Raw genomic sequence first — 26,081 nt, forward strand, 5'->3', positions numbered from 1 at the left:
AAGTTTTTTTTCCATAAAAAAAAACCCCGAACTTTTCCTTTTTTCGCCAACACTCATGGGAATACCCCCTTATGCCACTTGTAAATGGCTATCGTTACCGAAACTTTCCCAACTTTTCTAAGTTTTTTGCTCTATTGAACTAATTTTTAACACATAATTTAAGACAAATTTGTAGTCTGCAAATCAAATCAATTTTTAAAATTGTAACACATCGAAAACACGAGGTAGATTTACTCAAGACGGCTTAACTTTTACAAATTTCAAGCGATGGCCATAAAATTTTGGTAGGGAGTTAATCACAGATAAGGCAACCTAACAAAAAAGGAAAAAACAACTCAAGTCAGTTGACTTAGAGCGTCCCCTAGCGCTTGTTTCGGTAACTTTTTCATCAGGGTGGTATGATCAACAAAAACATCCGACAACATCCGCCAACATTCGATAACTTTCAGCAAACACTTTTTATGAATTGAAACAGTCAAGTAGACCTTGAAAATCCCTTATTCTCGTTTCATCTGCGTAGTTGTTAAACAGTTCGGACTTTTCGGAATTATTACAATACCAAATTGCCTTGGCCAATTTGAGATTCAAACTTCAACCCGAAAATGTAATTCAAATTGAGAAACCTCTTATCAACCGAGGTGAATCCTTGGACTGCGTGAATCTGCAGTATTTATATCATATATTCGTATTTATACACATACACGACCGTTTGAATTGAATTTGTGTATGGAATTGAACATAGGGCTCATGTTTCCCAAATGCGGCCTGTTTGGCATCTTGTGTTCCCTTGTCATGAGCAAGACATGGCTTCCAAACTACAACTTTAACACCCCATCACCCTTACCACCCGGCAAGTGTGTCCACACTAAATGCTACGATAGCTTCCAACATTCATCCAACTCATGCAAAACAATTGTCCAGTTGTTCAATGAGTGAGCGTAATAAATCTTATCTCATAAGCAACAGCAAATGGCATGTTTGGGTATGTCACGAACTAACATGCGAGGGACTGCAGAAATGAGAAAATCACTGAATTGCTATGAACGTATGCACGCACGCACCCATGTACGACCTTACGAAAATTAATACTTTTGACAAGTATTTAGAAAGTTTATAAATTTTTGCAGAACGGAGATAAAAATTTTCTTAAAATGTTTTTCACCCAACTCTTAGGCCTCAAGCAGACCGTTCGAATTATGTACATATGTATGTGCGTTGCTGTACAAGACTGCAGCGCAAAGGCCATATAGAAATGTATGCATGCTTGTGGTATTAGGAAGTGATAGGAGTTTGTTGATTATTCAAAATTGCATTGATGTTGATTTTTGATTTTAATACAAATTTTGCAGGAAAATTTTACAATATTTTCAAACACTTTTGCATTCCAACTTTGCATAACCATTCAGACTTAAATACATATAAGCACTTCAAAATATGCTTCAATGCATTTACTGAAATTTATAGTGTTTGATTTACTCGTAATTTAAAGTCAGTCTTTTCAAAATAGAAAGACAACTCTTTCACTCTGCTTTATCCTGAATATCATCAGTGTATATGTGTAAATAACTGTACTCTTCTTTTATAGAGCGCATTTGTTTTTACATTCCACAATAAACTGACGAAGTAATTATTTATTTTTTCTGGCTAACTCGCTCTTATGTGAAAAGCTTAGTGATTGTGCACAGTGATCAGAAGTTAGAACTCTTATCGCAAAGAAAACACAGGCTTACTTACGGCTTCGACAAAAATCTTTGCCGCATGATGAATACAAAAACATTCGTAATATAGTAAATAAAGGAGTAAACGCAATAAAAAGAGCACATTGGGAACAGTTCTCAGCTGATATGGAGTGCGACCTCTATAGAGCGCGGAAAAAGTCTGGGGGATGTCAAACCAATAAATGAATATTTATCTTTCTCAGAAACTCCTATATCTAAGTGTTTCAACACCTATACAGCAACACAGAACAACAAAGAAGTACAGAACCAGAAATCAGCACCGAGTATAGTATAGCACCACATCAATTGCGGTTTTAGAATCGGATGCTCGACAACATATCAATGCTTCATCATGTCGCAGATATTCTACACTAATCTGCACTGGCTCTTTAAAGGCTTTAAGCAATATATCGAACACCAGCAAAAAGTGTACCCGAAAAATACATAAATTTGATCAATATTACTCTTACACACTCAAACGCTAAAGTAATAATGAATGGCGAAATATCTAACGAACTCGAAATGAAATCCGGCATGAGTCAAGGTGACTCACTACGAGTATCAACGCTTTTTCTTAATTTAACACTACATTCAGCAATAAACGAAATAGCTCAAGGAGGCACAATATTTTATAAACCGACTGAAATATGCGCATACACTGACGACATTGTGATTCTTACGAGAAATAGGCAGGCTTTTCAGAACGTTTCCATACTTAGTGCAAGCTACAAGACCAGCGGGCCTCAATATAAATGAAGAAAAGACAAAGTACATGACACGATCCTTTTATGATAGTCACATCAGAATCGGAAGTTATGCTTTTGAGTTCATGTCTTTATCGATACAAGACCGTATTCAGGGAGCTAACAAAGCATACTTTGGTCATATCAAACTTATGTAGGGTGCATTGATATCAAAGGAACCAAAACTACAGATGTACAAAACTATAATAAGACGGGTTTTCACCTACGGTTGTGAGACATGGGTTTTTAAAGTTAATGACGGGAATTTACTGATATGAAAGACGGTATATACCGTATACGGTATAACCACGAGCTCAGTGTTTTAATCGCGGGAGGAAATGTAACACGGTTTATAAAGACCCAAAAACTACGGTGTTATGGACACGTTTTAAGAAGAAGCAGCGTAAGAACGACCAAGAAAGTGTTTGAAGTAAATTCTAAAGGAGCAAGAAGGTGAAGCCGGCCAAGAAGACGATGGTTGCAAGACGTAGAAGACGATATTCGAAAGATTAGAATCTCACAATATGAAGCGAAAGCGGGCTGTCGAGAAGAATGGAGGCGTAGAGGAGGCAATGGTCCACCCTGGACTGTAATGCCAAGGTGTTGATGATGACATGATGTGGAAATGGCAATCACAAAAATTAAGAATGCAAAATCTCCCGGACCCGATAACATACATAATAAGATGTGTAAGTACGGTGGAGCTAATTTGGCAGTTGAAATTACCTACACATCTTATCAACAAAATATTGAAAACTAAAATGATACCTGACGAATGGCGTGAAAGCATGACAATTCCTATTTATAAAAAAGGGGATAAACAGGACCTGAATAACTACAGAGGAATAACACTCTTAAAGGCGACACTTAAGCTCCTAACGAAAACTATCACTAATGAGGTAAATAAGACAGGGTTTAATGACGAACAACAGGGATTGCGTCGAAACCGATTAAGAATTGATGACGTGTTTATCATAAGACAGTTAATTGAAAAAGCAATCGATTACAATAAGCCTCTGTATACAAGGAGAAGTCCAAATTAAACAAGACTGAGCGAAAATAGAAACGACAGGAGCTTTGTTCCGATAACTTTATGTATGCAATAGTCCGCTCTGACCTCGATACACAGTTTGCAAGATCGGTACAAGCCTTTCGGTTGGCCTCTACGGGCGCAAAACGTTTTCTTTTCATGGCCAAATGCAATTTTCTGAATAGGTAGAAGTCACAAGGAGTGATTGATGCTTGAAATTCGATTTCTAGTCAAAAAATCAGTCACAAGAATGGATCGAAGAGATGGTGCATTATCAATAAGCACCAGCTTCCTCCTTCTCGGTATTCAGAGCAAACTCGACGAATGCGATACAACAAACGCCTCAAAATGCTAAGTTAGAAAATTGCATTGACGGTTTACCCATTGGTACGAGCTCCTTGTGAACAATTCCTTTGGAATCGGTAAAGCAAATGAGCATTAACTTAATTTTCGAATTCTCCAAACGCGCTTTTTTTGGGTGGTGGCTCGTCTGGGACCTTCCATTCGGCACATTGAAGCTTAGTTTCAGGTTCATGTAGGAAAAACCACGTTTCATTACCAGTTACAATGTTGTAAAGGATGTTCTCGTCCTTTCTCGCCTCTTTAATGAGGTCTTTCAAATGTCGAATTCTGAGCAATTTTTGGTCCTCCGTTAAGTTGTGGGGAATGAAACGTGCACAGACCTTTCGTAAGCCCAAATGATGAGTTAAAATAAAAAAAAACGATGTTTTGGATATACTCAACTCCCATTCGATGAGTTTCAACGATGATTTCGGTTCATTTTTGATAAATTTTCGAACAATTTCGATAGATTTTTCGGTGATTACTGATTTTGGGCGGACGGTATGTTCATTGTCATTTACGTCCTGACAACTATCTCTGAAACGTGTAAACCATTCATGAACTCTAGAGGTAGAGAATCATCGTCATAAACTTTTTGCATTAATTCAAATGTCTCGGTAAACAATTGACCGATTTTAAAACAAAATTTGGTATTCCGACACTGAACCGAATGTCACCAAGCTACTGTTTACTGTTAACAACTTCCTTCTGGCATTGCAAGAGAATGCAGACATTTTGGGGACAGCCCACTGCTATCACTTCGGTTATGGGATGCACTTTGGCTTGCGAGTTCATCAGCTTCTTGTTTTCCTTCTATGTTCCTAATGGTCAAGTACCCAGATGAGACATGAGTGTACGTCTGTCATACGCGCTAAAACATGAAGTCTTTCTGTGCATTGTGTAATGATTTTTGAATTGGTTATAGGTGACTTTTAAGCTCAGATGGCTGCTTGACTATCTGAAAAGTACGTATTTCTGATAGTTGTTGTGAATGATTTCTGATTATCCTGCAAGGTTCACTTATCTCGAGAACCTCTGTTAGAAAGATACTATACCAATTCCCAAGGCAAAAGGGCTTTAAAGTTTCCGCGCCGATGCCGCAATTCATTTTGGTTCCATCGATGTAGCATGCGGTGGTATCTTCCTTGACTACTAAATTTAACTGTCATTTATAGGGTTTATATAGGGTTCTATTTTTTATTCTCAAACTGTTGCACTCCAAACGGGAAAAAATGCAATCTTTTCTACTCTATACCAAATGGGTCGACTGTGAGCGCTGTCCAACTGATTTATCGGTGAATTTATCTGTTTACACAAGTTCGACGAAACATGGAAGTTAATCACTCAATTTTATTAAATTCAACGTAGAATTTTTGGAAATATTTTATACTGCTTGCTCGTTTCTCATATGAAATATTTAACATTTCTGCACCAAACCTCCCAAATACATATTCGTTTATGCTCTGTATATCCACACTCTGGCACTTTTCGCCCGTCTTATGCCTCCTACTCTTTTAGGTACTTCATTTTGTGTTTACTTACTTCAGCATCTTTTCTATTTATTACTCACCCACATAGTTCTGCGTTTACTTGCATATTTCAAAGCTCTGGAGTATTGCCAGCGTACAATATTGTCTCCTCATAATTTTCTCAATTATTTTTCTTTGCTTCTGTGCCACAGCAAGTTGCATATTTTGCATTGCTTGCAACCTTCTGTGCGTTGTTTATGGCTATCAGCAGTCTAACAGTACTTTTGAAAAATAGAAACTCTTCCCTTGAAAGAACATTATGTACATGACCACAGCACTTTTAACTTTTAACTCAATTTTATTGTTGCTTTCGATATTTCCATGTGCTATCTTGCTTGATAAAAATTGCAGCAGCTGCATGGCAATTTAGGGAGTAGAGGAGCGTTACACGTTAAAGAGGGAACCACTGGCACTTTGTAATGTGAATGTGTAGGAAAGATAAGAAACAAATAAGTATGTAGCATACTTCAGGGAGCTGCCAGCAGTGAAACACTATACTTAGAGCATTAGGGCATGCGCGCTTGTGTGTGAACTTCCATGAAAATTGAGATGCCTATGTAAGGTTGGTTACACATACAAGCATAGATATTAAGTAGAAAAATCATCGTCCAGAGAATGATATTCACTTTAACCGCACTATTTCTAAGCAATGCGTTATTGATATGTACTTTTATTTATTTTATTCGCTTTTAGCTGAGGGCTTTTGTATGTATAATAGTCGTGCCAAAACAAGTCAACATATTTACAGCTAACTTTAGTTTCATTATTACATTCGCGTACTTATGCACAAGGGTATTAAAATTTTCTTGACACAACGGCTGCATGTAACAACATAAAGGCATCGGGGTAGTCATAGACATATATCAGTGCATACCAAAATGTCTATTCCACATTTAAAGTCTAATGAAAATCAAAAAAGCCGACGCATATTTTGTTGATTTCAATGCGGCGTTTCACAGGGTGTCGAGGAGACTATTGATTTATTAACTTCGCCAGATGAAAATATCCACAGATATAACAAACCTTATAGAAAATATCTACGCCAAAACTAGATCAGCGTATTGGCCGGGAAAGGAAGAATCCGATTTTTTTGAAGCCTGCACTGGCGTGATATGAGGAAGTCTGTTGACGCCATTACTCTTCACTTCATACCTACATGAGTTGCACGACTATTTGGAGGGTGGTTGAGATCATGAATATACATACGTCTTGTTCTTTATGCCGATAATACGCTCATAATTCTCCTAGCAGATAACCATAAGGTCATGCCAATTCTATGAATAATACCACAGAGAAATACTGCACTGATTGGAATGTGGAAGTAAGCCCAAATAAATCGGAAATGATGTGATTTAGAAGAGGTGGACGGCTTTCCCAGTCATCAAAATGGTGGTACCATGGCGAAGAAAATAAAGTGAAAGCAGAATATAAATATCTTGGTGTCATTCTCACACCCAAAATGGCATTCGGCAAGCACTTAGAAGCCAGAAATACTTCGGTAAAAGCTAGTATTAAGGCCCTCGTCAATATCAATATATTCCGGTAGGAATCCTCGAAATGTGGACTGGGACAGGTATGGTGAGCTTTTAACAGAGCGATTACCAAACTTGAAAAAACTCAAATCAGTAGAAATGATTGAAGATGCTACTAAGGAATTAGAAGATACTTTAGTCAATTGCTTTGAGGAACTGTGCCCACTCAGGCAAAGTAGACAGGGGAAAGCGTTTCCTTGGTGGAACTCAGAACTGTCGAAGCTTCGTGCACGTTCCAGAAAACTTCTTAATAACGCCGTAAATACCCAAACACAAGAGGACTGGGCTAATCATCGACTTACACAGAGAGAATATAAGAAAAAAGTACGGAGAGCCAAACTGGAATCCTATAGAAATTTCTGCAGCAACGTCGAAGAAATGAGAGAAACAGCGAAACTTTGTAAGGTCCTTCATCTAGACCGCTTAGTAAGGCTGGATTCCATTCGGAAACCCGATGGTTCATACACAATTTCCAAATCGGAAAAGTTTAATGCTCTACTCGAAACCCATTTTCCGGGTAGTAGAACTCTCTCTCTGAACTAGAGAGTAGCATGAACAATAACGGTAGCAACGGTGTATCCTCTAGGTACAACTGGTGTATTGCTAGTCGGATAGTGACAAAAGAAACGATAAGGTTTTCCTTGTCTCCCATTGAGAACTTTAAGTCCCCTGGACCTGACGGAATACATCCAGCAAGGCTTAAAAAAGGAGGAGACAGGCTGATTGAGGCCCTGAAAAGGATCTTCACAGCCTGTCTTGCATTTGGTTATCTACCATCCCAATGGCGACGCGTAAGAGTAGTATTTATTCCGAAACCAAGAAAAGACTACTATTCCCTAGCAAAAAGTTTTGGACCGATCAGTTTGACATCGTTCATGTTGAAAATTCTGAAACGAGTGGTGGAGAAACATATTCGAGTGGGGGTATTGCCGAGAAGTCCACTTAGTAGAAATCAACACGCTTACCAGAGTGGAAAATCATGTGAATCAGCCTTACACGACCTTGTTAGAAAGATTTAAGCTGGGGCTTTTGATAATGCCACTTTGGGCTGAATATGTTCTTCTGCCGAACGACACGGAGTTAATCAAACCATTGTAAAATGGATATATTCCACGCTTTCTGAGAGGCTGTTAACCGCTGGGGAATGCAGTGACGAACTAATCACAGTCAGGGCCAAGCAAGGATGTCCCCAAGGGGGTGTTCTTTCTCTGCTGTTTTTGTGCTTCGTCGTATACTCTCTACTAGCCGAGAAGCAGGAACTCGATTTTCATGTCCAAGCATATGCGGACGACGTCTGTGCGCTAACATCGGATAAATCCTTAAGGAGGCTTTGCACGAAAGTGCAGAGGCTTCTTGACAAAATCGATAACTGGTGCAAGAGACAAGGTCTTTCCGTTAATCCGAACAAAACAACCACAGTCCTGTTTACGAGAAAACGGAAATTGGATGGACTCAGTCTTCCAGCACTGAAAGGTGTGTCGCTTGGTCTTTCCGATGAAGTTAAATATCTAGGACTAATCTTGGATAAGAAGCTGACTTGAGAGACACACGTTTCACTGAGGGTGAACCGAGGCATTGAGGATTTTTCAGCAATGTCACAGAGCCTTTGGTAAAACCTGGGGTCTGAAACCTGCTGTGGTCCTATGGATATACACAGCACTTATCAGACCAATCATCACTTACGCCTCTGTGATCTGGTAGCGACGGAGCATAGTTAAGTCCACAATCCGGGAGCTATATAGGTTGCAAAGAAGTGTGTGTTTATGCATCACGGGTGCCATGAGTACAACCTCTGGTGATGCCCTAAATGCTATGTTTGATTTGCTCCCCCTGGATCTTAATAAACAACAGGAAGCCAATGTGTAGACTCCATAAATATGGTTTCTGGCACGAAGACGAAACTTCGGGACACAGAGAAATCTTTAAGTTGCTATCTGAGCAGTATCCACTGTTTTTGGCACCTAAAGGCGACCTGATACCCACAGTTTCATTTGGAAGGAAATTTGATGTCAGATTTCCATTCGAGCAATCCAGAATGCGTGCAGGGAGGTTTGACGGATATTTTCTTTACCGATGAGTCCAAGAGGGAAATAGGGTCGGGAGCAGGATGGTACTTAAACGATAATAATAAGTATCACTATGCTATGGGGTAAATGGAAACTGTTATCCAAACAGAAGTTTTTGCCATCCTGAAAGTAGCCGAATAGATAATCGAGAAGAGATGGAGCGGGCAACAGATTGGAGTTTGCAGTGGCAGTCAGGCTGCACTGAAGGCCCTGGAGAACGCGAAGCAAACCTCAAAGATTGTTCAAGAAAACAGGCTTGTACTTATATGGCTACCGGGACACTACCGTGTTCAAGGAAACGAAATTCCAGATGAATTGGCCAACCGTGGATCCCCCACAAGGGTCAAAGCCAATATTCGGAATCAGTTCCGCAGGAATCATGAATTGGATCAGCGATTATGTAAGCAATCTACATAAAGAGCGATGATGGTCCGGTCTAGAACCCTACAGAACTGCAAAGTGTTTTTTGACAAGTCCGAACGGAAAACTGTCAAACTTTCTACTAAAACTTAGAAGGAAAGACGTTCAGTTGCTGGTCGGTATCACTACAGGACACAACCCATGGGGTCAGCATATGACCACTATTGAGGACCCAGTGCTCCTGTCATGCTTGGAGGAGGCGGATAGCACTGAGCACTTTCTCTGTGAGTGTCCTGCCTTTGCTAGAGCACGGCTACGAGTTTTTGGTTCCGATGTCATGAGAATGACTAATATTCGTTCTCTAAAACTGGAGGATATTTCCAGATTTGCCAAAGAATCTGGAATTCTCACAGGACTAACTATCTCTATCTCTGTTTCTATTCTTTCCTATCTCTTTCTCTGATACTTTTCTTCTTCCCTCCTTGAGTTATTTACCCACTTTCCATAGCTTTAAATACAATGGGCTTCTTAACCTTAGTGTTTTAGGAGCCACCAAATCTCTTGGTGCTCCTTGGCTCGACCTTTTCAGACTTCAATTTTTCAATGTCTCATCCTTGCAGCCCTCAAACCACCGTCAACCCAAATTAAATTTTACTAAAAATGTACGCGTGTGTATACCCGTAAAGCACAGCCCTGGTCGAGTTTTGCGCGTCCCTTCTGGGTTGGTATTGCATTCATTCAGTTAATTGATTACCTCGCTAAATTAAATGTTTGGTAAAAACTTTAAAGTAAATACAAATTCAGATAAAACTGTTGATTTTCACAGACAAATGGCAAACAAAATCCGACCGCAATGCATAACACACTCGAATAATTTCTAATTTATGCAGCATAATTGGGACGTAAATAAAACTAAACAACCAAAATCACACGCATACATTTAGTTATTTTTTCCAAATCTGTATGTAGATGCATGAATATGCAGCTAATAAAATACCAGCGCTTATATTTACCCGTATGTAATCATTTTACGTAATGGGGAACCCTTTTGCACGATGCTGACCATTTTTTGTGGCGGAAATAGTTGAATCTCTGTTAGTTCGCAAATTTCTTTTTCGTTGAATGTGTCGGCAATAATTTTATATGCAGTCGCCACATCCACGTGAAATGCAAATTCTGCAATAAAAATGAAGCATAAATGAATTGAAATACAAGAACTCCATGCGAAAGTGAAATATCGCACATAAATGCAATGAAAAACGGCAAAAACATAATAATTATGGCATATCAAAGGGAAAACTTACTAAATGATAGATATGAATGCGAGGTCATAAGCAAAGTTCTAGCTAATTTAAATAATAATAATTACAAATTTTAATATGAGGTTTGGAAATTAGATTTGTTCCCAGCGGATGTGGGCATGAGGTGGGCTTGGACTGTTCAACATGAAGTGTAACGTAAGAGTGAGTCTAAAATAAAATCATTCACAATAAAAGCATACCAACTACAATGAAATAAAATGCGTATGCAGCGCATATTTACTTTGGCAATTATCTGGGAAACCACACAATGCCTATGAGTTACAATAATCACAAAGGAATGCATTCTCTTTTACTCGCACGCTGCCCTCCCACATGCTTTATATTTAATTTCTTATTAGTGTTTTCATAAGCTGTAGTTATACTTTCACAAATAAGCTGAGAAATAAAACAAAATACCAAAAAGTGTATGTCAAGGGTGGTCCAAAAAGTGTTATCTTTAGAGCAAAAAACCAAAATTCCTACTTTTATGGTGCATGATCCCATACACGCGGCTGCCTCGACTAGCCTCGCTGTAGCGCATTGATAACACACTTCCCTCAGACGCTTTCTGGCTCTGCTTCAAATGAAATTTGAAAATTGAAATGTCGAGCCAAGAAGCATCGAGAGATTTGCTAACTCCTAAAATACTCGGGCTACAAAATTCCATACTATTTAACGCTCTGAAAAGTGAAAGGGTTGATAGTCAAGGAGGAAAGGAGAAAAGTAACAGATGGAGAAAGATAGAATTGAAAAGAGGAATAAAGGTAGTTCGATCTGTGAAAATTTTCCAGAATCTTTGATAAATCCTTGATAAATATTCTCCAATTTAAAAAAACGATTCTTACTTATTCACATGACATCGGAACCTAAAACTCGTAGATTAGCAATTGCGGGACACTCACAAGGAAAATACTCACTGCTAGCCGCCTCCTCGAAGCAAGACAAGCAAATCGGGTACTCAATGATTACAATGGTGGACACATGTTGACCCATAGCTCTACTTAATCCTACCATAAGTTCGGATACAAGCTAAGTCCGTTATAGATATGAAATTGTAGCCCTTTTTCTAATAAAGCTAGATTTATTTCATCATATCAATATTAAAAAAAAAAAAAATTTCACTCGAAATGGTCACCATTTGCTTTTAGACATGCCTTCAAACGATTAGTCCCTCAGCTATTGCAGCACGCATTGTTTCCATTGATATTGACGTCACTGCTCGAATCAAACATTGTTTGAAACTATCCAAATTTCGTGAGGTCTTCGTCAGGCCAAACTTCTCTAATATTGACCACAAACTGTAGTCCAATGGGTTCAAATCCGGACTTCCAGACGCCCAATCTTCCGCAGCTATGAACCAAGAAATATTGTTTTTTAGCCACTGCTGTGTGGTTTTTGCTTTATGTGCTGGAGCGGAATCTCGCTGGAAGGTCCAATGCTTTCCCTTTGAAGAGAGAACTGCTCAACTGCTTCACCATGCCTTCTAAGACATCTTCCTGATACACTTTTGCTTGGGTCTTAACGTCTTTTTCGCAGAAATGAAGACACTTAACGCCTTTACAGAAGACTCCCCACCGAGCCATTACGGAGGCTGGATGATGGCTATGCTGAACCCTTAGGACAACATGTTTTGCGTCTTTAGCAGTTTTAGCATAGATTTTGTCGTTTTGCTTATTAAAAACTTCTTCAGCAGTGAAAATTTTTTCCTCTGTGAAAATAATATTTTCATGGCTGCTCTCAGCGTGCCACCGAAGAAGCTGCTTGCTTGCATCTGTCTTGTCTAATTTTCTTCAAGCGTCTTGTCCAAAGATGACCAGTTGAGCGACGGAAGGTTTTCATGTGGAGATCATCTCACCTTAGTTTTGACATGGATCTGGTCGATACATTTATTTCCCTCGACTTGATTTTCTGCTTTCTAATGGGATTTCTGCAAATTCTTTATAATTTATGAGTAGCCAAAGCATACGAACCAAAGCAAAAATAACCGAACCTTTTTCTGCGACTTTGTTCTCGCTGTATGCATTGTCAAATTTGTCACAGAATTTATGGCATCTATATTCTTTTTTCTGCTCTTTTTCATTAAATTTTGGAGCGTTTTTGCAGCGCTAGCCTCGAGTTTCAGATTTATTGGCGAGGTGGCGAGTTGGAATCGCCGTTTTTGAAGATGAGCAGCCCAGGGAACATTATCTTCTTCTTGATTGGCGCGATAATCGCTTACGCGATTTCACTTAACAGTTTAATAAATCGAGCCAGCCGTTTCTTTCTCGTGCTAACCGTTGCCAGTTAGACGTATAAAGTGGAGCCATGTCTTTCTCCACGAAAGGAGGCCTCCCTCTTCCTATGCCACCACCAGCTGGTACCGCACCGAATACTTTCAGAACCGAAGCGTTTGTATCCATTCGGACGACATGACCAAGCCGAAATAGCCGCTGGATCTTTATTCGCTGCGCTATGTCTATGCCGTCGTAAAGCTCATAGAGCTCATAATTGCATCGCCTACGATATTCGAGGTCGCCAACGTAAAAAGTCTAAAAATCTTACCCAGAATCTTTCTCTCAAACACTCCATGCGACGCTTCATCGGATGTTATCATGGTCCAAGTATCTTTGTCATACGATAGGACGGACATGATGAGAGCCTTGTAGAGTGTGAATTTTGTTCGTCGGCAGAGAACTTTACTACTCAATTGCCTACTCAGTCCACAGTAGCAATTATTGGCAAGAAATAGTATCCGTTGGGTTTCAAGGCTGGCATTATTATTCGTGTTAATGCTGGTTCCTAAATAAACGAAGTCTTTTACAACCTCGAAATCATAACTGCCAACAGTGACGTGGGTGCCGATATGCGAGTGGGCCGACAGTTTTTTGATGACAAAAGGTACTTCGTATTGTCCTCGTTCACCACCAGATCCATTCGCTTTGCTTCAGGGAGCATTGTCTGGAGTAAATTCATCTGACGTTGCGCCTTCCTGCTGGAACTAAAAATCAAACGAAAGTTCATTGATCACGGACTGTCATTGATCACCAAGTACAGTTGTGGTATAGCCTTCGTCGTCATCCTAAAAAAAGAGTAGCCCAATAATGTTCGTAGTGTGCATACCACACCAAACGGTGACTTTCCAAAACTTTGTTGACCTCACGAATGATTTGCTTGATATTAAGTTCAAGGGCCTCAATTGTTAATGAATTGTTCACGTAACATCGTTTCTTCACGGCATCCCACAAACAAAATACTAACGGCGTCAAATTGACATTGCCGAAGCAACTGAAAACAACTCTACTGCCATACTGGAGTACCCAAAAAAGATCCATTGTGGCATGGGCTGTGTCACGAAAAACTGCTGAACTCATAAATCGGCCAAATCTGACTTCCTGTTAAAATTTCGAGCTGAAAATAGCTTTCCCTTTGAAAATAACGGAAGATAAAAAACATAGTATGAACCATCCTGTATAAGGCGCTAGAACCGAGGGAAAACCTAATTCAAATTCAAATGCATTTGCATTGTGGTGCAAGTATGCGGTTTCAATAAAGCAAATATAATATAACTAACTAACATCCATACACATGAAAATTTGTTCATAGAAAAGGAACATATGTTTGTATGTATGCGCTTATAAATTTTACAAGCTCATATTCCCACAAGATAATAGAAAAGTAAAATATGGTATATGACTCTTTGTTTGTCGCAGCTATCCACTGCTGCTGCTGCTTCTGTTGCTTCTGGACAATTCATACGTAGATATACTGTATGCCAAAATATTAAGCGCACTCTTCTATGACTTTTTAGATTGTAAACATTTTTTGCTGAGAAAATAGTATACAAAATTTTAAAACCCCATAGAGTCTGAATTTTGTCAGCAAGTAAAAATATAAATATTACGAGGGATGTTAACAAGTCTGCCCAATTAAGGATTTAGAGAGGGGAGGAAGCCTTTATAATTTTTTGGGGAATCTTTTATGCTGTTATAGCAAATACATCTCAACTATAAATACTAAGTTTCTGTCAAACAAGTTGAGTCATTTTTGAGATATCACCGGTTAATCGGGACGAAAACTTCATCTATGTAGACAAATAAGTTCCTAACTTCTTATTCTTCTTCTTAGGACTGTGTGAGTCCTTTATGAATCATTGCTTCATTTACAACATTGCGCCATCAATCTTTATTTAAGGCTACCTCCTTCCACCTTCGCACGTTTAGCTTTTTAAGGACAAGTTCTACATCTTAGAGACTCTTTCTCGGGCGTCTTCTTCCTCGGCCTCCAACAGGGCGTAATTCAACTGCCTTTCGAGTTGTTTTCTCACTGGCCATTCTAAACACATGTCCGAGCCATCTTATTCTCTGAGATTTTATAAATATTTTCACTGTTTCGTTTTTTGGAAACAGTTCAAGCTCACATTTAAAACTAATTCGATAAGTAACGTCTTGCAGTCTTATTGCTCCATATATTTTTCGCACTATTTTTCTTTCAAATACCACTAACTCATCAACGTCAGTAGTTTTTAGCGTCCATAGTTCGCAACCATAGGTAAGCACGGAGCGGATAAAGCTTTTGTATATCCTTAACTTTTGGGCGCGAGATAATAATTTAGACTTAAGCAGCTTGAAATTAGATAAGTAAGACTTATTTGCTGCTAAAACTCTATCATTTATTGTCAATGGCATATCTTTATTGGCTGATATTTTGATACCCAGTTAGGTAAGCTCTTGTGCAGTCTCGAATGCATAGACTCCGATCAGCAGGTCTCTCCTTAAACCAGAGCAGGATCGGGCCATAAACTTTGTTTTCTCTGTGTTAATTCTTAGCATTATTTTTTCTAATTCCTTAAAAACTTCTTAACTAATGAAGAAAATACACTACTTCATTGTATAGAGTATTTTTTAAGAACTTGAGAACTTAAAATGATAATACAAAACGGAAATATTGTTGGAATGTTTTTTTTTTATTATAAACTGGGAGATAATTGATGGTATTTACTTTTTGAATATGATATCCGGTATAATATGTGGCGGCTACTATTCAGAAATACACTGGTTCGAATATCCGTGCATGGAACACCAAAATGAAGAACAACTTATTTCAATTAGCTGTCGTCCGTCGCCAGGCAATGGCAAGCTTCCGAATGTAAGAAAAAGCTCCTCCTAAACAAAAGACTCGCCGTTCGGAGTCCGCTTAAAACTAGATTTGTGGAAGAACATCAAGACGCACACCACAAATAGGAGGAGTAGCTCGGCCAAACACCTAACAGAAGTGTACGCGCCAATTATTTTTTATTTTATTTATACTTCTTATATGCCCGCCGCTGCGTGGTCGCTAAATCTAGCCATCTGGCGTCAATGGTGGCTCGAATATTGGCATCAAATGCTTGACGAGTTGCTTGTTTGTCGGCATAAATCAATCTTAGCCTCTTAACTTAGCCTCATAATAAGTAGTCCAGAACGATAAATCAACGAGGAAGCCAGTAAACAACACCACTTCTGGAAAGAAAGTTGCCACCGAATTCATTTTGCAATAGATGTAATGGTGAACATCGCAAATAGATTTTTTTTTTTCAAATTATTTAAATTCCTATAACTTTGAAACTTTGTTCTGCTATTAAATGATTAATGATGACTTGGCAAACCTTACTGAGCGGAAATGTCAACTTAGTTGGCCATTCTCAGCTGCCAAACTGTAGTTATCGATATCGATCGTTGATAGGCTGCTAAAGAAACACCCCTCATAAGAGATTTCATCTGCTAACTGAAACTCTTTCACAAGAAAATCAATATCTCTTAAGAGATACCTCAATCAATGACTAAATCTTTCAAAACCTAGGCAATCAATCAAAGTAGAGAGTTAATCAGCGCTCAGGGTAATCGACTAAGGCTTTATTGAAAGTATCGAAAAACTTGCTATAGGTGATGTGCTTTTAAATAAAAATAAATGAAAAAATCACAGAAATGGTTGAAGTATCATATACGACCATATGTTTATATTAAATCTTAGTTATTATTTCTATCTTCAGAACGAAATTTTCCACCAACCTTTAAATTGTCGACTCATTTCTATCCAAAAAAAAATCACGCATTTTGTATATCTGCCTACTTGACAAATGTCAAAGATGACGTGCCATAAAAAAGGCACTATCTGGGAATTATTCAATAAGCTGAAGCACCTTTGCACGTTAGTGACGGTACGTATCGTAGGCGATGAAACAATGAGTTGTGTGACCCTTACGGCGACATAAACATAGCGCAGCGAAAAAAGATTCAGTGGCTTCGTTGACTGGGTCATATCGTCCGAATGGATACAAACGCTCCGATTCTGAAAGTATTCGATGTGGTACCAGCTGTTGGTAGCAGTGGAAGAGAAGACCTTCCCTCTGCGTTGGATAGATCAGGTGGAGAAAGACGTGGCGTTAGTTTGTGTGTCCAAATAGCGTCGGTTAGCACGGAAAAGATGCGACTGGCGCGCTTTGATAAACTCGGCCAAAGTCTCGTAAGCAGTTATCGCACTAATGAAGATGAAGAAGAAGAAGAAGAGGAAGAAGATTGGTGGCATTCACTTGTGGTTTCGATATCCGCTAGCAGCTGTTCTGTTCACACTTTGGGTTTAAGAACGCAACTGTAAGTAACACTTTTGCCCAAAACGGAATTAAATTCACACAAATTGCTAATTTCGCGAAAACTTGAGAAAGCCAACTGGCAGTTTTTTTATATTATATTATTTTATCCTCTGCCTATGCACAACAGCACTACGCCGACACTCGCGACCACACACAGGATTTGTAAAGCACTTCCCGGGTTGTTACGTGTGGAATCCCAACTTAAGGATTCAGAGTTCCTCTTTATTAAGTTGGGTTTCGCAGATTCCGTTCAGAAATTTTTCCTGTTAAAGATGCACCTCACACAGGTAGACCTGTCATTGAAAATGTCGAAAATCACAGAAATGCGCGAAGTTGACCTACATACATGTTGGTATTCGTGGCATCGCCCCGGTGCTAAAGACCGACCATAAAATAGTTTTCAATAGTTTCATTAGCTCAAATTTTACGCAAAAATAATTTTTCTTTTATGTTATGTTCTTTTATGTTATGTTATGTTATGTTATATTATGTTATGTTATGTTAGGTTATGTTATATTATGTTATGTTATGTTATGTTATGTTATGTTATGTTATGTTATGTTATGTTATGTTATGTTATGTTATGTTATGTTATGTTATGTTATGTTATGTTATGTTATGTTATGTTATGTTATGTTATGTTATGTTATGTTATGTTATGTTATGTTATGTTATGTTATGTTATGTTATGTTATGTTATGTTATGTTATGTTATGTTATGTTATGTTATGTTATGTTATGTTATGTTATGTTATGTTATGTTATAGTATGTTTTTTTTTGTTTTTTTTTAGGCAGGTTTAAATCAAACTGTCAGAAACATCATCAAAGGTGCCGTCTCACCAGTGGTATGTGGGGCATGCTCCCACTGACACTATACCAACCCTCCTTATCGCCTGAGTTCCACCCTGGGACCGTGGTAACATTTCGTCAAGGTGGAGCCGTGTTTATGTCTATTGACACGAGGACACCTCTTTCAACACGACTCGTCAACGCGAATGTCAAATACAAATCATTATTTCTTTGAACAAAATTTTAGTATTTTACAAATTTCCAGTTGTCTGCAGTAGTTTTGGTATATACTGTGTTATATGTTTTCGTATGTATATATGTATGTATTCAGCTCATGGCAGTACTATTTTTATAGGTTTTATACCCTATATATGTGATAGCCATGAGTTGGCATATTAGAGGAAAATAAATTAGTACAAGGAAAAATTAAGCAAAAAACTTTGCATATGCAGAATTCCCTTATGGCATTCTGAGAGCTTTGAGGAAACAGAAAATTTAAACCACTATGCTGAGGGCGAATTAGCAGCTGCTTACACCTCTGCTGCACAAAACCAATGAGTAGCTAACTGCAGTAAATACAAATATGAATAATCATACATACGTACATCGTAAATATATACATGTGACATATGCATATGTATAGGTGAGTTGTGCGCACATATACCCAATTCAATTGTTAGAAGAGAACAAAGAATGAAAACCATTCAACTGGGACAAAGATTCGGTGTAACTTAAGTGTTAAATTTACACTGCAAAAACTTTTTTTTTCTTTGCTTTTTTTCAAGTACTACATACATAAGTGAGTAATTGAGTAGTAAATTCCCCTTCAACGAAACAACTCAGCGAGTACAAACCTCTCGTCTATGACTGTTATTCTGTTACAGCTAATTTGCAGAGTGCGGAGAGGCTTAAAAACAAAAACATCATCAACTTGAAGCACTCTTCAATACTTTATTGTTACAGAAATGAACTAACCTGTTTCAATATCATCGGAAAGGAATGAGTTCGGAATGAAGCTTCCGACAAACACAACGGCAAAAGGAAAGTGAATAAAAGTTACGTCTTATTGCTTATGGCAGGTGTACGAGTATGAACGAATTAAAAAATGTTAAGAAAGAATTTTGGTCCGAGTATACGAATAGAGGGCCAACAGGGTTTTGTGTAGTCACCACTCCCTTTTAGCATTGTGCTGGAGTGTGTTAGAAGCAAACCAACGAACGAAACAAATGGCATAACATGGGCACTGAATGGTCATCTTGAAGATCTCAATTATGCCGACGACATATGCCTTATGACACACACCTTTACAGGGGGCCCCCTAGAACTAACGTCATTGGATTCGCGGATGACATCGCGGTGGAAATGGTAGCAAAGCAAATCCACGAAATTGAGAGGATCGCCTGCGAATCAGTAAGCAGGTTCAAGGCTTGGCTAAGATCTATGAAGTTGAAATAGCTGAACATAAGACCGATGAAGTCCTAATAAGCAGCAGAAAGATAGTAGAAACTGTAATTGTAAATGTTGGGACTGTAACTATTAGTTCAAAACCAGTTATTAAATACCTAGGATTGACGATTGACAGCCTTTAAACTTCAAAACGCACCTGGAATACGCTGTGAAGAAGGCATCGAGTGTGAAGTCCTGTCTGTCGCGAATAATGTCAAACAACGGCGGAACTAGCCACAGCAAAAGAATTCTATATAGCAGGATAGTCGGCTCGGTTATTTTATATGCCGCCCTGAGCATAAATAGCTACACAAAAAAGCTGATAGTCATATATGGGCTAGGCACTTTGCGGACTATCTGCAGCTTCCGTACAATTTCGGAACGATGCTTCCTTCGTTATAGCCGGGATAGCCCCCAGTGTATTTAAGGGGAAAAAAGGCGTCGTTCGATCGCCCACTGGCAAGACCGGTGGAAGAGATCACCTAAAGGTAGATGTACGCATGAGCGTCTTACGATGTGGTTAGAAAGGAACCATGGGAAAACAAACTTCCATCTAACCCAATTCCTTTCAGGGCACGGGGTACTTCGAAAATACCTCCATATATTCGACCATGATAGTTCACCAAACTGCCCAATCTGCAGGGAGAGGGAAGAAGACGCTGATCACGTCTTGTTTCAATGCCCACGCTATGCTCCCGAAACCTGTAGTATATTAAGCGGATAAAATATTATAGATTATATGCTGAAAGCGGAAATGGAAGCGAATCTCCACGCATCTGAAACATATCCCATGTTCGTAGTCGAAATAACCAGCCCAATGAAGAAGTTCTTTTCTTCAACTGTTCCGCGGGGAGAGTAGTAGATAATGGAGAGGTGTCTAGTAAGTAGGTGTAGCTGTTAGGTTACAAGTCTTGCATGCTGCTATGCCGGTATAGCAGTACTCATGAGAGTTTCCTCTTCATGGGCGTCATCCCGGAACAAAAACAAACAACACCTTCACAGATATGTCGAAAAAACGAACACTAGTAAAAGAAACCGCAGCGCAAGTGGACCTCGAGATAAATATCGATAAAACCAAGGTAATGCGTTTAAACTCGATCAATTTAAAATCGACTGTACTGAGCTTGAAGGAGTTAGCTTCTTTGCCACTTGGGTAGCATTATATCTTCCAGCAGAGCGTCAAAAGAAGATATTACCAATCGCATAAGTAAAGCGAAACAGATTTTTGGGTCTCTTAATGATGGCTGGAAATCCTCTCACTCGTAACACGAAAATTAAAATATTGAACTCTAATGTCAAGTTCTCCCTATTGTACGGCTGCGAATCCGACTTGCAGCGCTTACAAGTATTTGCGAACCGTTGCCTCCGTACAGTACTTCGCATCTTCTGGCCCAACAATATATCCAACCAAAACTTATGAGCTATAACAAACCAAATTACAATGCGAAAGGAAATACTCAAACAGAAAAGTGGGAGTGACTTGGGCACATTTTAAGAAGAGATCCAAACGACATCAGCCACAATGCGATTGATGAGAACCCGTAAGGTAGCCGCAAGGCGCAAGACAGACGTAGTTCTATCTTATCGTGCGCTATCTGATAAACACTTTGGTCTCAGTACGACAGAAGCGGGGCTTAGTGTTGGCAATCCCACGTCATTCAGTTTTCAGACTCATAGCGGTATTCACCGGTCACTGCGTGAGCGTAACTTATGTGGAGAAGCCTGCACTTCTATACAACTCCCATTGTAGATGCTGTAGAGATTATACTGGATTATACGGGAAAGAAACTGTTGAACACTTTCTTTGCAAATGTCCAGCTCTAGACTAAAACAGTTCTTCAGCCTAGATCCCTTTTCTCTCCTCCACTACATCAACTGCACTGAATAGCTGTGGATGGTTTTTCTTTAAGTTGTGTAATTTTTCGCAAGTAGTGGTCTACATTAGTTCTCATATGAATATGAGCTTTAGGACGACAAAGACATAGCGCAGCGAATAAAGATACAGTGGGTTCGGTAGCTGGATCATGTCGTCCGCTTGGATACAAACGCTCTGCCTCTGAAACTATTCGATGTTGTACCAGCTGGTGGTAGCACAGAAAGAGAAAGGCCTCCTCTGGGTTGGAGAGATGAGGGGAAGAAAGACTTGGCTTCACTTGGTGTGTCCAACTGGCACCGGTTAGCACGAGAAAGAAACGACTGACGCGCTTTGTTAAACTCGGCAAAATCGCGTAAACGGTTACCGTGCCAATCAAGAAGAAGAAGAAGTGGTCCACATTATGGTATCAACATCGCACTCTAGTGCTACTTGAAGTGTGCATGTGGTACTCTTGCCGTCTAACCTACGTAGTCCGCCATTTGATGGATCCCGCAACACTAGGTGCATACATACTCTGAATTCAAACCTGATGTATTTTATGGCACCCATATAAACAGTGCATATCAAAAATCTCCATAAAGATGGAAAATCATACTCAGAAATCGGGAAAACCATGAGCGGGAGTAAAACAACAGTGCAGAAGGTAATCCAAAGATTCAACAAGGGAAAAGGATCGAAAATAAGCAGAGATTAGGCCGCACTAGAAAGTTAATTGAGAGAGATGAAGGTAGAAAAAAATCCTTCGAAAGTACTTTGAATATAGCTACTCTATTGCGAGCATCTCTAAACACCATTGCTTGATCGGATATAGAGCGAAGGTCAATCACGCGAAGTGGTTAGGAGGCAGGTATTTCTAGAAGAACACCCTTTCAGACAGTCATATTAACAGAAATAAAAGGTCGATTTTGCCAGAACTTATCAACTCAAAGAATGTGACTTCTGGGACAAAGTAGTTTTCTCCGACTAATCGAAATATTACCTTTTCGGATATGATGGGCGACTTAAAGTGCGGAAGAAGCGAAATGAATAATTAAATCCAGAAAATTCAATTGAAACGACCAAGCATGGAGGTGGAGGTGCAATGGTTTGGGGCTGCATGTCCACATCAGGTGTTGACAATCTTGTTTTTATTGATTAAATAGTGGCAAAAAAAGTGTATTTAAAAATCCTTCAAGAAAACTTGTTATGAAGAGCTGAAAAAATGGGATGGTCTAGTAGATTTTGTTTCCTGCAGGACAACGATCGCAAACACATCGCGCACGTAGTGAAGATACGGCTAATAGATGAAGTACAGGGTGGCTGATGAATTTTGTGTATGGAATTCATTTATTTTTTTTTCAAGTTGAAGGTCATTAAATTTTATTAAATGTAGCTTAACTATTGTAGTTTTAAAAATAATTGAATTTAAATGCCCCCCATGCTCGTTGACACAAGTGCGGCATCTTAGTAAAAAGTTGTTCATTGCTGCTTTGAGAGTTGCGACAGGAATAGCCGCAATTGTTGACCGAATGGATTGTTTTAGTTCATCCAAATTTGTTGGCTTTGTTTTATAAACTTCTTGTTTACATAAACCCCACAAGAAAAAGTCAGGTGCAGTAAGGTCAGGCGACCTGGGGGGCCAACGAAATTCGGAGTTTCTTGAAATCAGTTTATTGGGAAATTTTCGTCGCAACTCTGTCATAACAGTCTGGGCTTATAAACTCCCAAAACGATAACATTTATTTGAGTCATCAGTTGGCCAACAGAAGGCAGCACCGGTAATGGTTTGGGCCGCTGTAACCGCAGATGGGCGCTCTCCATCCATCGTTTCCATCGTGCCTGGCGTCAAGGTAATTGCGAAATATTATCGGAAAAGTATACTGAAGATTGCTTTGAAACCGTGGACAGACAAAACATTTCAGTGGCAGGCCATGGACGTTTCAACAGGACTCGGCATCGTCTCGCGTGAACCAAGAAAAACTAAAAAATAACTTTCCGAACTTCATAAGGTGCACACAATGGCTCTCAAATTCACCAAACGCGAATCCGGTGTATTATTATCTTTGGGTCGTTTTGGAGAGCAAGTCCGGACTAAAAGATTCACCAGACTCGAGGCGCTGAAATAAGTTATTGTCCACGAGTGGGCCAAAATACCTGGAAGTCCCATTCGGGAAGCTTGCGATTCAAGGCAAAAGGAGGTCATATCGAGCAAAAGTAAATTGATTCTTAATTTTGTGTTATTTTCACACATTTTTTAACTTAGAGTAAAAGTAATTTTCCAAACTTAATTTATGGCCTTTTTAGTCAGTTACACTTCGAGTGCCGCACCCTGTAATGTTTAGGTTAGGTTAGTTTAGTCTGGTTGGCGACAAGCCACGCTACACCTTTTGGTCCTTAGCGATACCAGATGGAGACCGACCTCTATGAATACCTAAAGTAGACATCATGTAGGATGTCAGCGCTTTTAGCGAATCTAAGCAGCACTGGGAGATCCGCTTTTGAGACGTCCTCCAAATCCTCAAACAATGGGGCTCCCATGCATTTTAAACGCGTTTTTAATAATGCCGGACAAACACACAGAAGGTGTTCTAAAGTTTCCTCAACATCCTCTCTGCATTTCCTGTATTTGTCCGTGTTAGCAATCCCTATCTTGTAGGTATGTGCAGCCAATAGATTGTGACATGTTAGCATACCTATGATAGTTCTGCAGCCCTGTCGCGAGAACGTATGTACGAATTGATGTTGTAATGTTTAATAAAATATTAAAATAATCAAAACCTTCCGTGATATGTTCTTAAAAAACATCTTCGAATTGGTAGGGTGTCAAATCTTCTGCTGTACACTGTACCGGCCAAATGGAGGTCTGTTACCTACTTAAAATATGATAAACTTACTTGAATTGTACAATTTAATATTCTTCTAATTTCAACCACATCATCCTGGTTAGGTTAGGTTAGGTTGAAGCGGTTGTCCTGTGGCACACACTCAGGCTCATAGCCCATTGTAATGCCGCGTGGGGAGCTTTCCCTATTTCTCCTAAAACCAGTGTGTGCTTCTCAAAAATTTTAGAATACCTCCTATTTCTGCGGATTTGAAATCTTCCAATTCGTTAAAAAATTGTCTGCCTAAAATAGCAAATCTCTCTCTGGATAGAGCAGGACAATGGCACAGAAGGTGTAAGATTGTCTCTTCCATTATCCTGGTTATGATTTATCAATTTAATTGTACTCCAATATTTCATATTCTAGTGAAATTATTTCTGTGTAGAGCAGAAAAAAAATGCTATAACAAATGCCGATTCGCACTTTAAGGCGCCCTACCAACCAACGAGAAAATTAGCTATCCTAGTATCTAAAGTATAACTGTAACGAAATGAAATACAAAACCGCAAACTTATGGCCTTCTATGGGCACTACCCGAAGCGAGCACACACACACATGTACGAGTCTGCATGCGCATATTCATGTTCGTACCAACACACACTCGTGCTTGCTATTCGCACATGCAGAAGAAGTACTCATATGTTAAACGAGCTCAGTGCGGTTGTGTGCGTTGAAAGCACAAATGCACAAGTAATTTCCATATCCAACGCCAAGTGCAGTAAGCGTTCAAAAACCAACAACAAGAGCCATAGATAGGAAAGCAGAACGCATAGCAAAAACGCTAGAGCGTTGGGAATTATTCTTGCATTTCTTCGGTTTGTGGTGCCCGGTTTCCCGTTTCGGTTACAACAGGCATTCAACAGTAACGGCAACAACAGCAGCAAAAAGCATGATGTTCATGACAACATTTCACTTCCTTTGTTGCCAGTTTTTTGGTTTTGCTTACGTAATTGTAGTTTAAAAGCCCTGCAGTTAAATTCTGATGGGTAAATAGATATCATTTTTACACTCTGCAATAAATACAAAAACAAAAAAACAAAACCAAATATGTATTTAAATATATTTTTAAGGTATTTGTATGTACATTCTATGTGGTTGCCTTGCTATTCAAGTGTGTAGAAAAATGGAAAAACGTTTTATTGAGAAGAAATGTGCTTTTAATTGATGAAAATTGTAAGTAAAACCATTAAATAAATATTCAAATAACAACTTAAAGTGTTTAGGTGTCAACTTAGATTTGTGGCAAGCAACACTTAATCTGCACATACTCACTTCCTTTACGTATCTTATTCACACCATAATCCGGATCATACCAATTGGATGCATCATTCGTCTTGGCGTGCGCACCCGTCACATGACTATGCAATATGTCCCTGTAAGCTTTGGCCTTTTGCGCCTCGGTAAGTACTACGTTTGGTTGGGAGCCGGGTACCCCAGACATTTGTGGCACTGTTGCATTTCTACCTGCTGTCTCAGCAAGCGTTTCACCACTCAGTGGTATACTGTTCACCTTCTTGGCGTACAATTCAATAGCCACAGGGTCATTGGTGCGCTAGAGAAACAAAGCGAAAAAATTAAGAAGCAAATTTGTACCGGAAATTATTCAATCATGCAGCTGTATTCTAATAATTTTTTTTTTATTTCGCAGTTTTTACTCACCAAAAAGAAATCACGATTGTAGGCAATGTCTTCCACACCGACCTCCAGTGAACTGTGTATCAGATCACGCAGTGTTCGTATCGTTTTTGGTTTTTCCATTAGCAAAGTGCCCACAATGCTGGCCGAATAGAATTGATAGATAGCAAAGGCGAACAATAGACTAGTCAGAACAACGCAGCGACCCGAAAAGAAACTTGTCGAAAATGTCAGTCCTAATGCCG

The 26,081-nt window shown here is 39.2% G+C and overlaps 1 protein-coding gene across 1 annotated transcript in view; it reads right to left on the reverse strand.

Annotated features, from left to right (window-relative positions):
* The window catches only part of LOC128861075 (uncharacterized), an 85,633-nt gene that overhangs the window by 11,628 nt on the left and 47,924 nt on the right, over positions 1-26,081 (reverse strand). Inside the window, exons 9-11 of the mRNA XM_054098962.1 lie at positions 25,861-26,072; positions 25,474-25,753; positions 10,334-10,496 (exon numbers count right to left, since the gene is read on the reverse strand). Coding sequence (XP_053954937.1) covers positions 10,334-10,496; positions 25,474-25,753; positions 25,861-26,072 — 655 coding nt within the window. The remainder of the gene's footprint in view (positions 1-10,333; positions 10,497-25,473; positions 25,754-25,860; positions 26,073-26,081) is intronic.

Source organism: Anastrepha ludens, chromosome 4, assembly GCF_028408465.1.
Source record: "Anastrepha ludens isolate Willacy chromosome 4, idAnaLude1.1, whole genome shotgun sequence".
In the NCBI taxonomy this organism is placed as follows: Eukaryota; Metazoa; Arthropoda; class Insecta; order Diptera; family Tephritidae; genus Anastrepha; species Anastrepha ludens.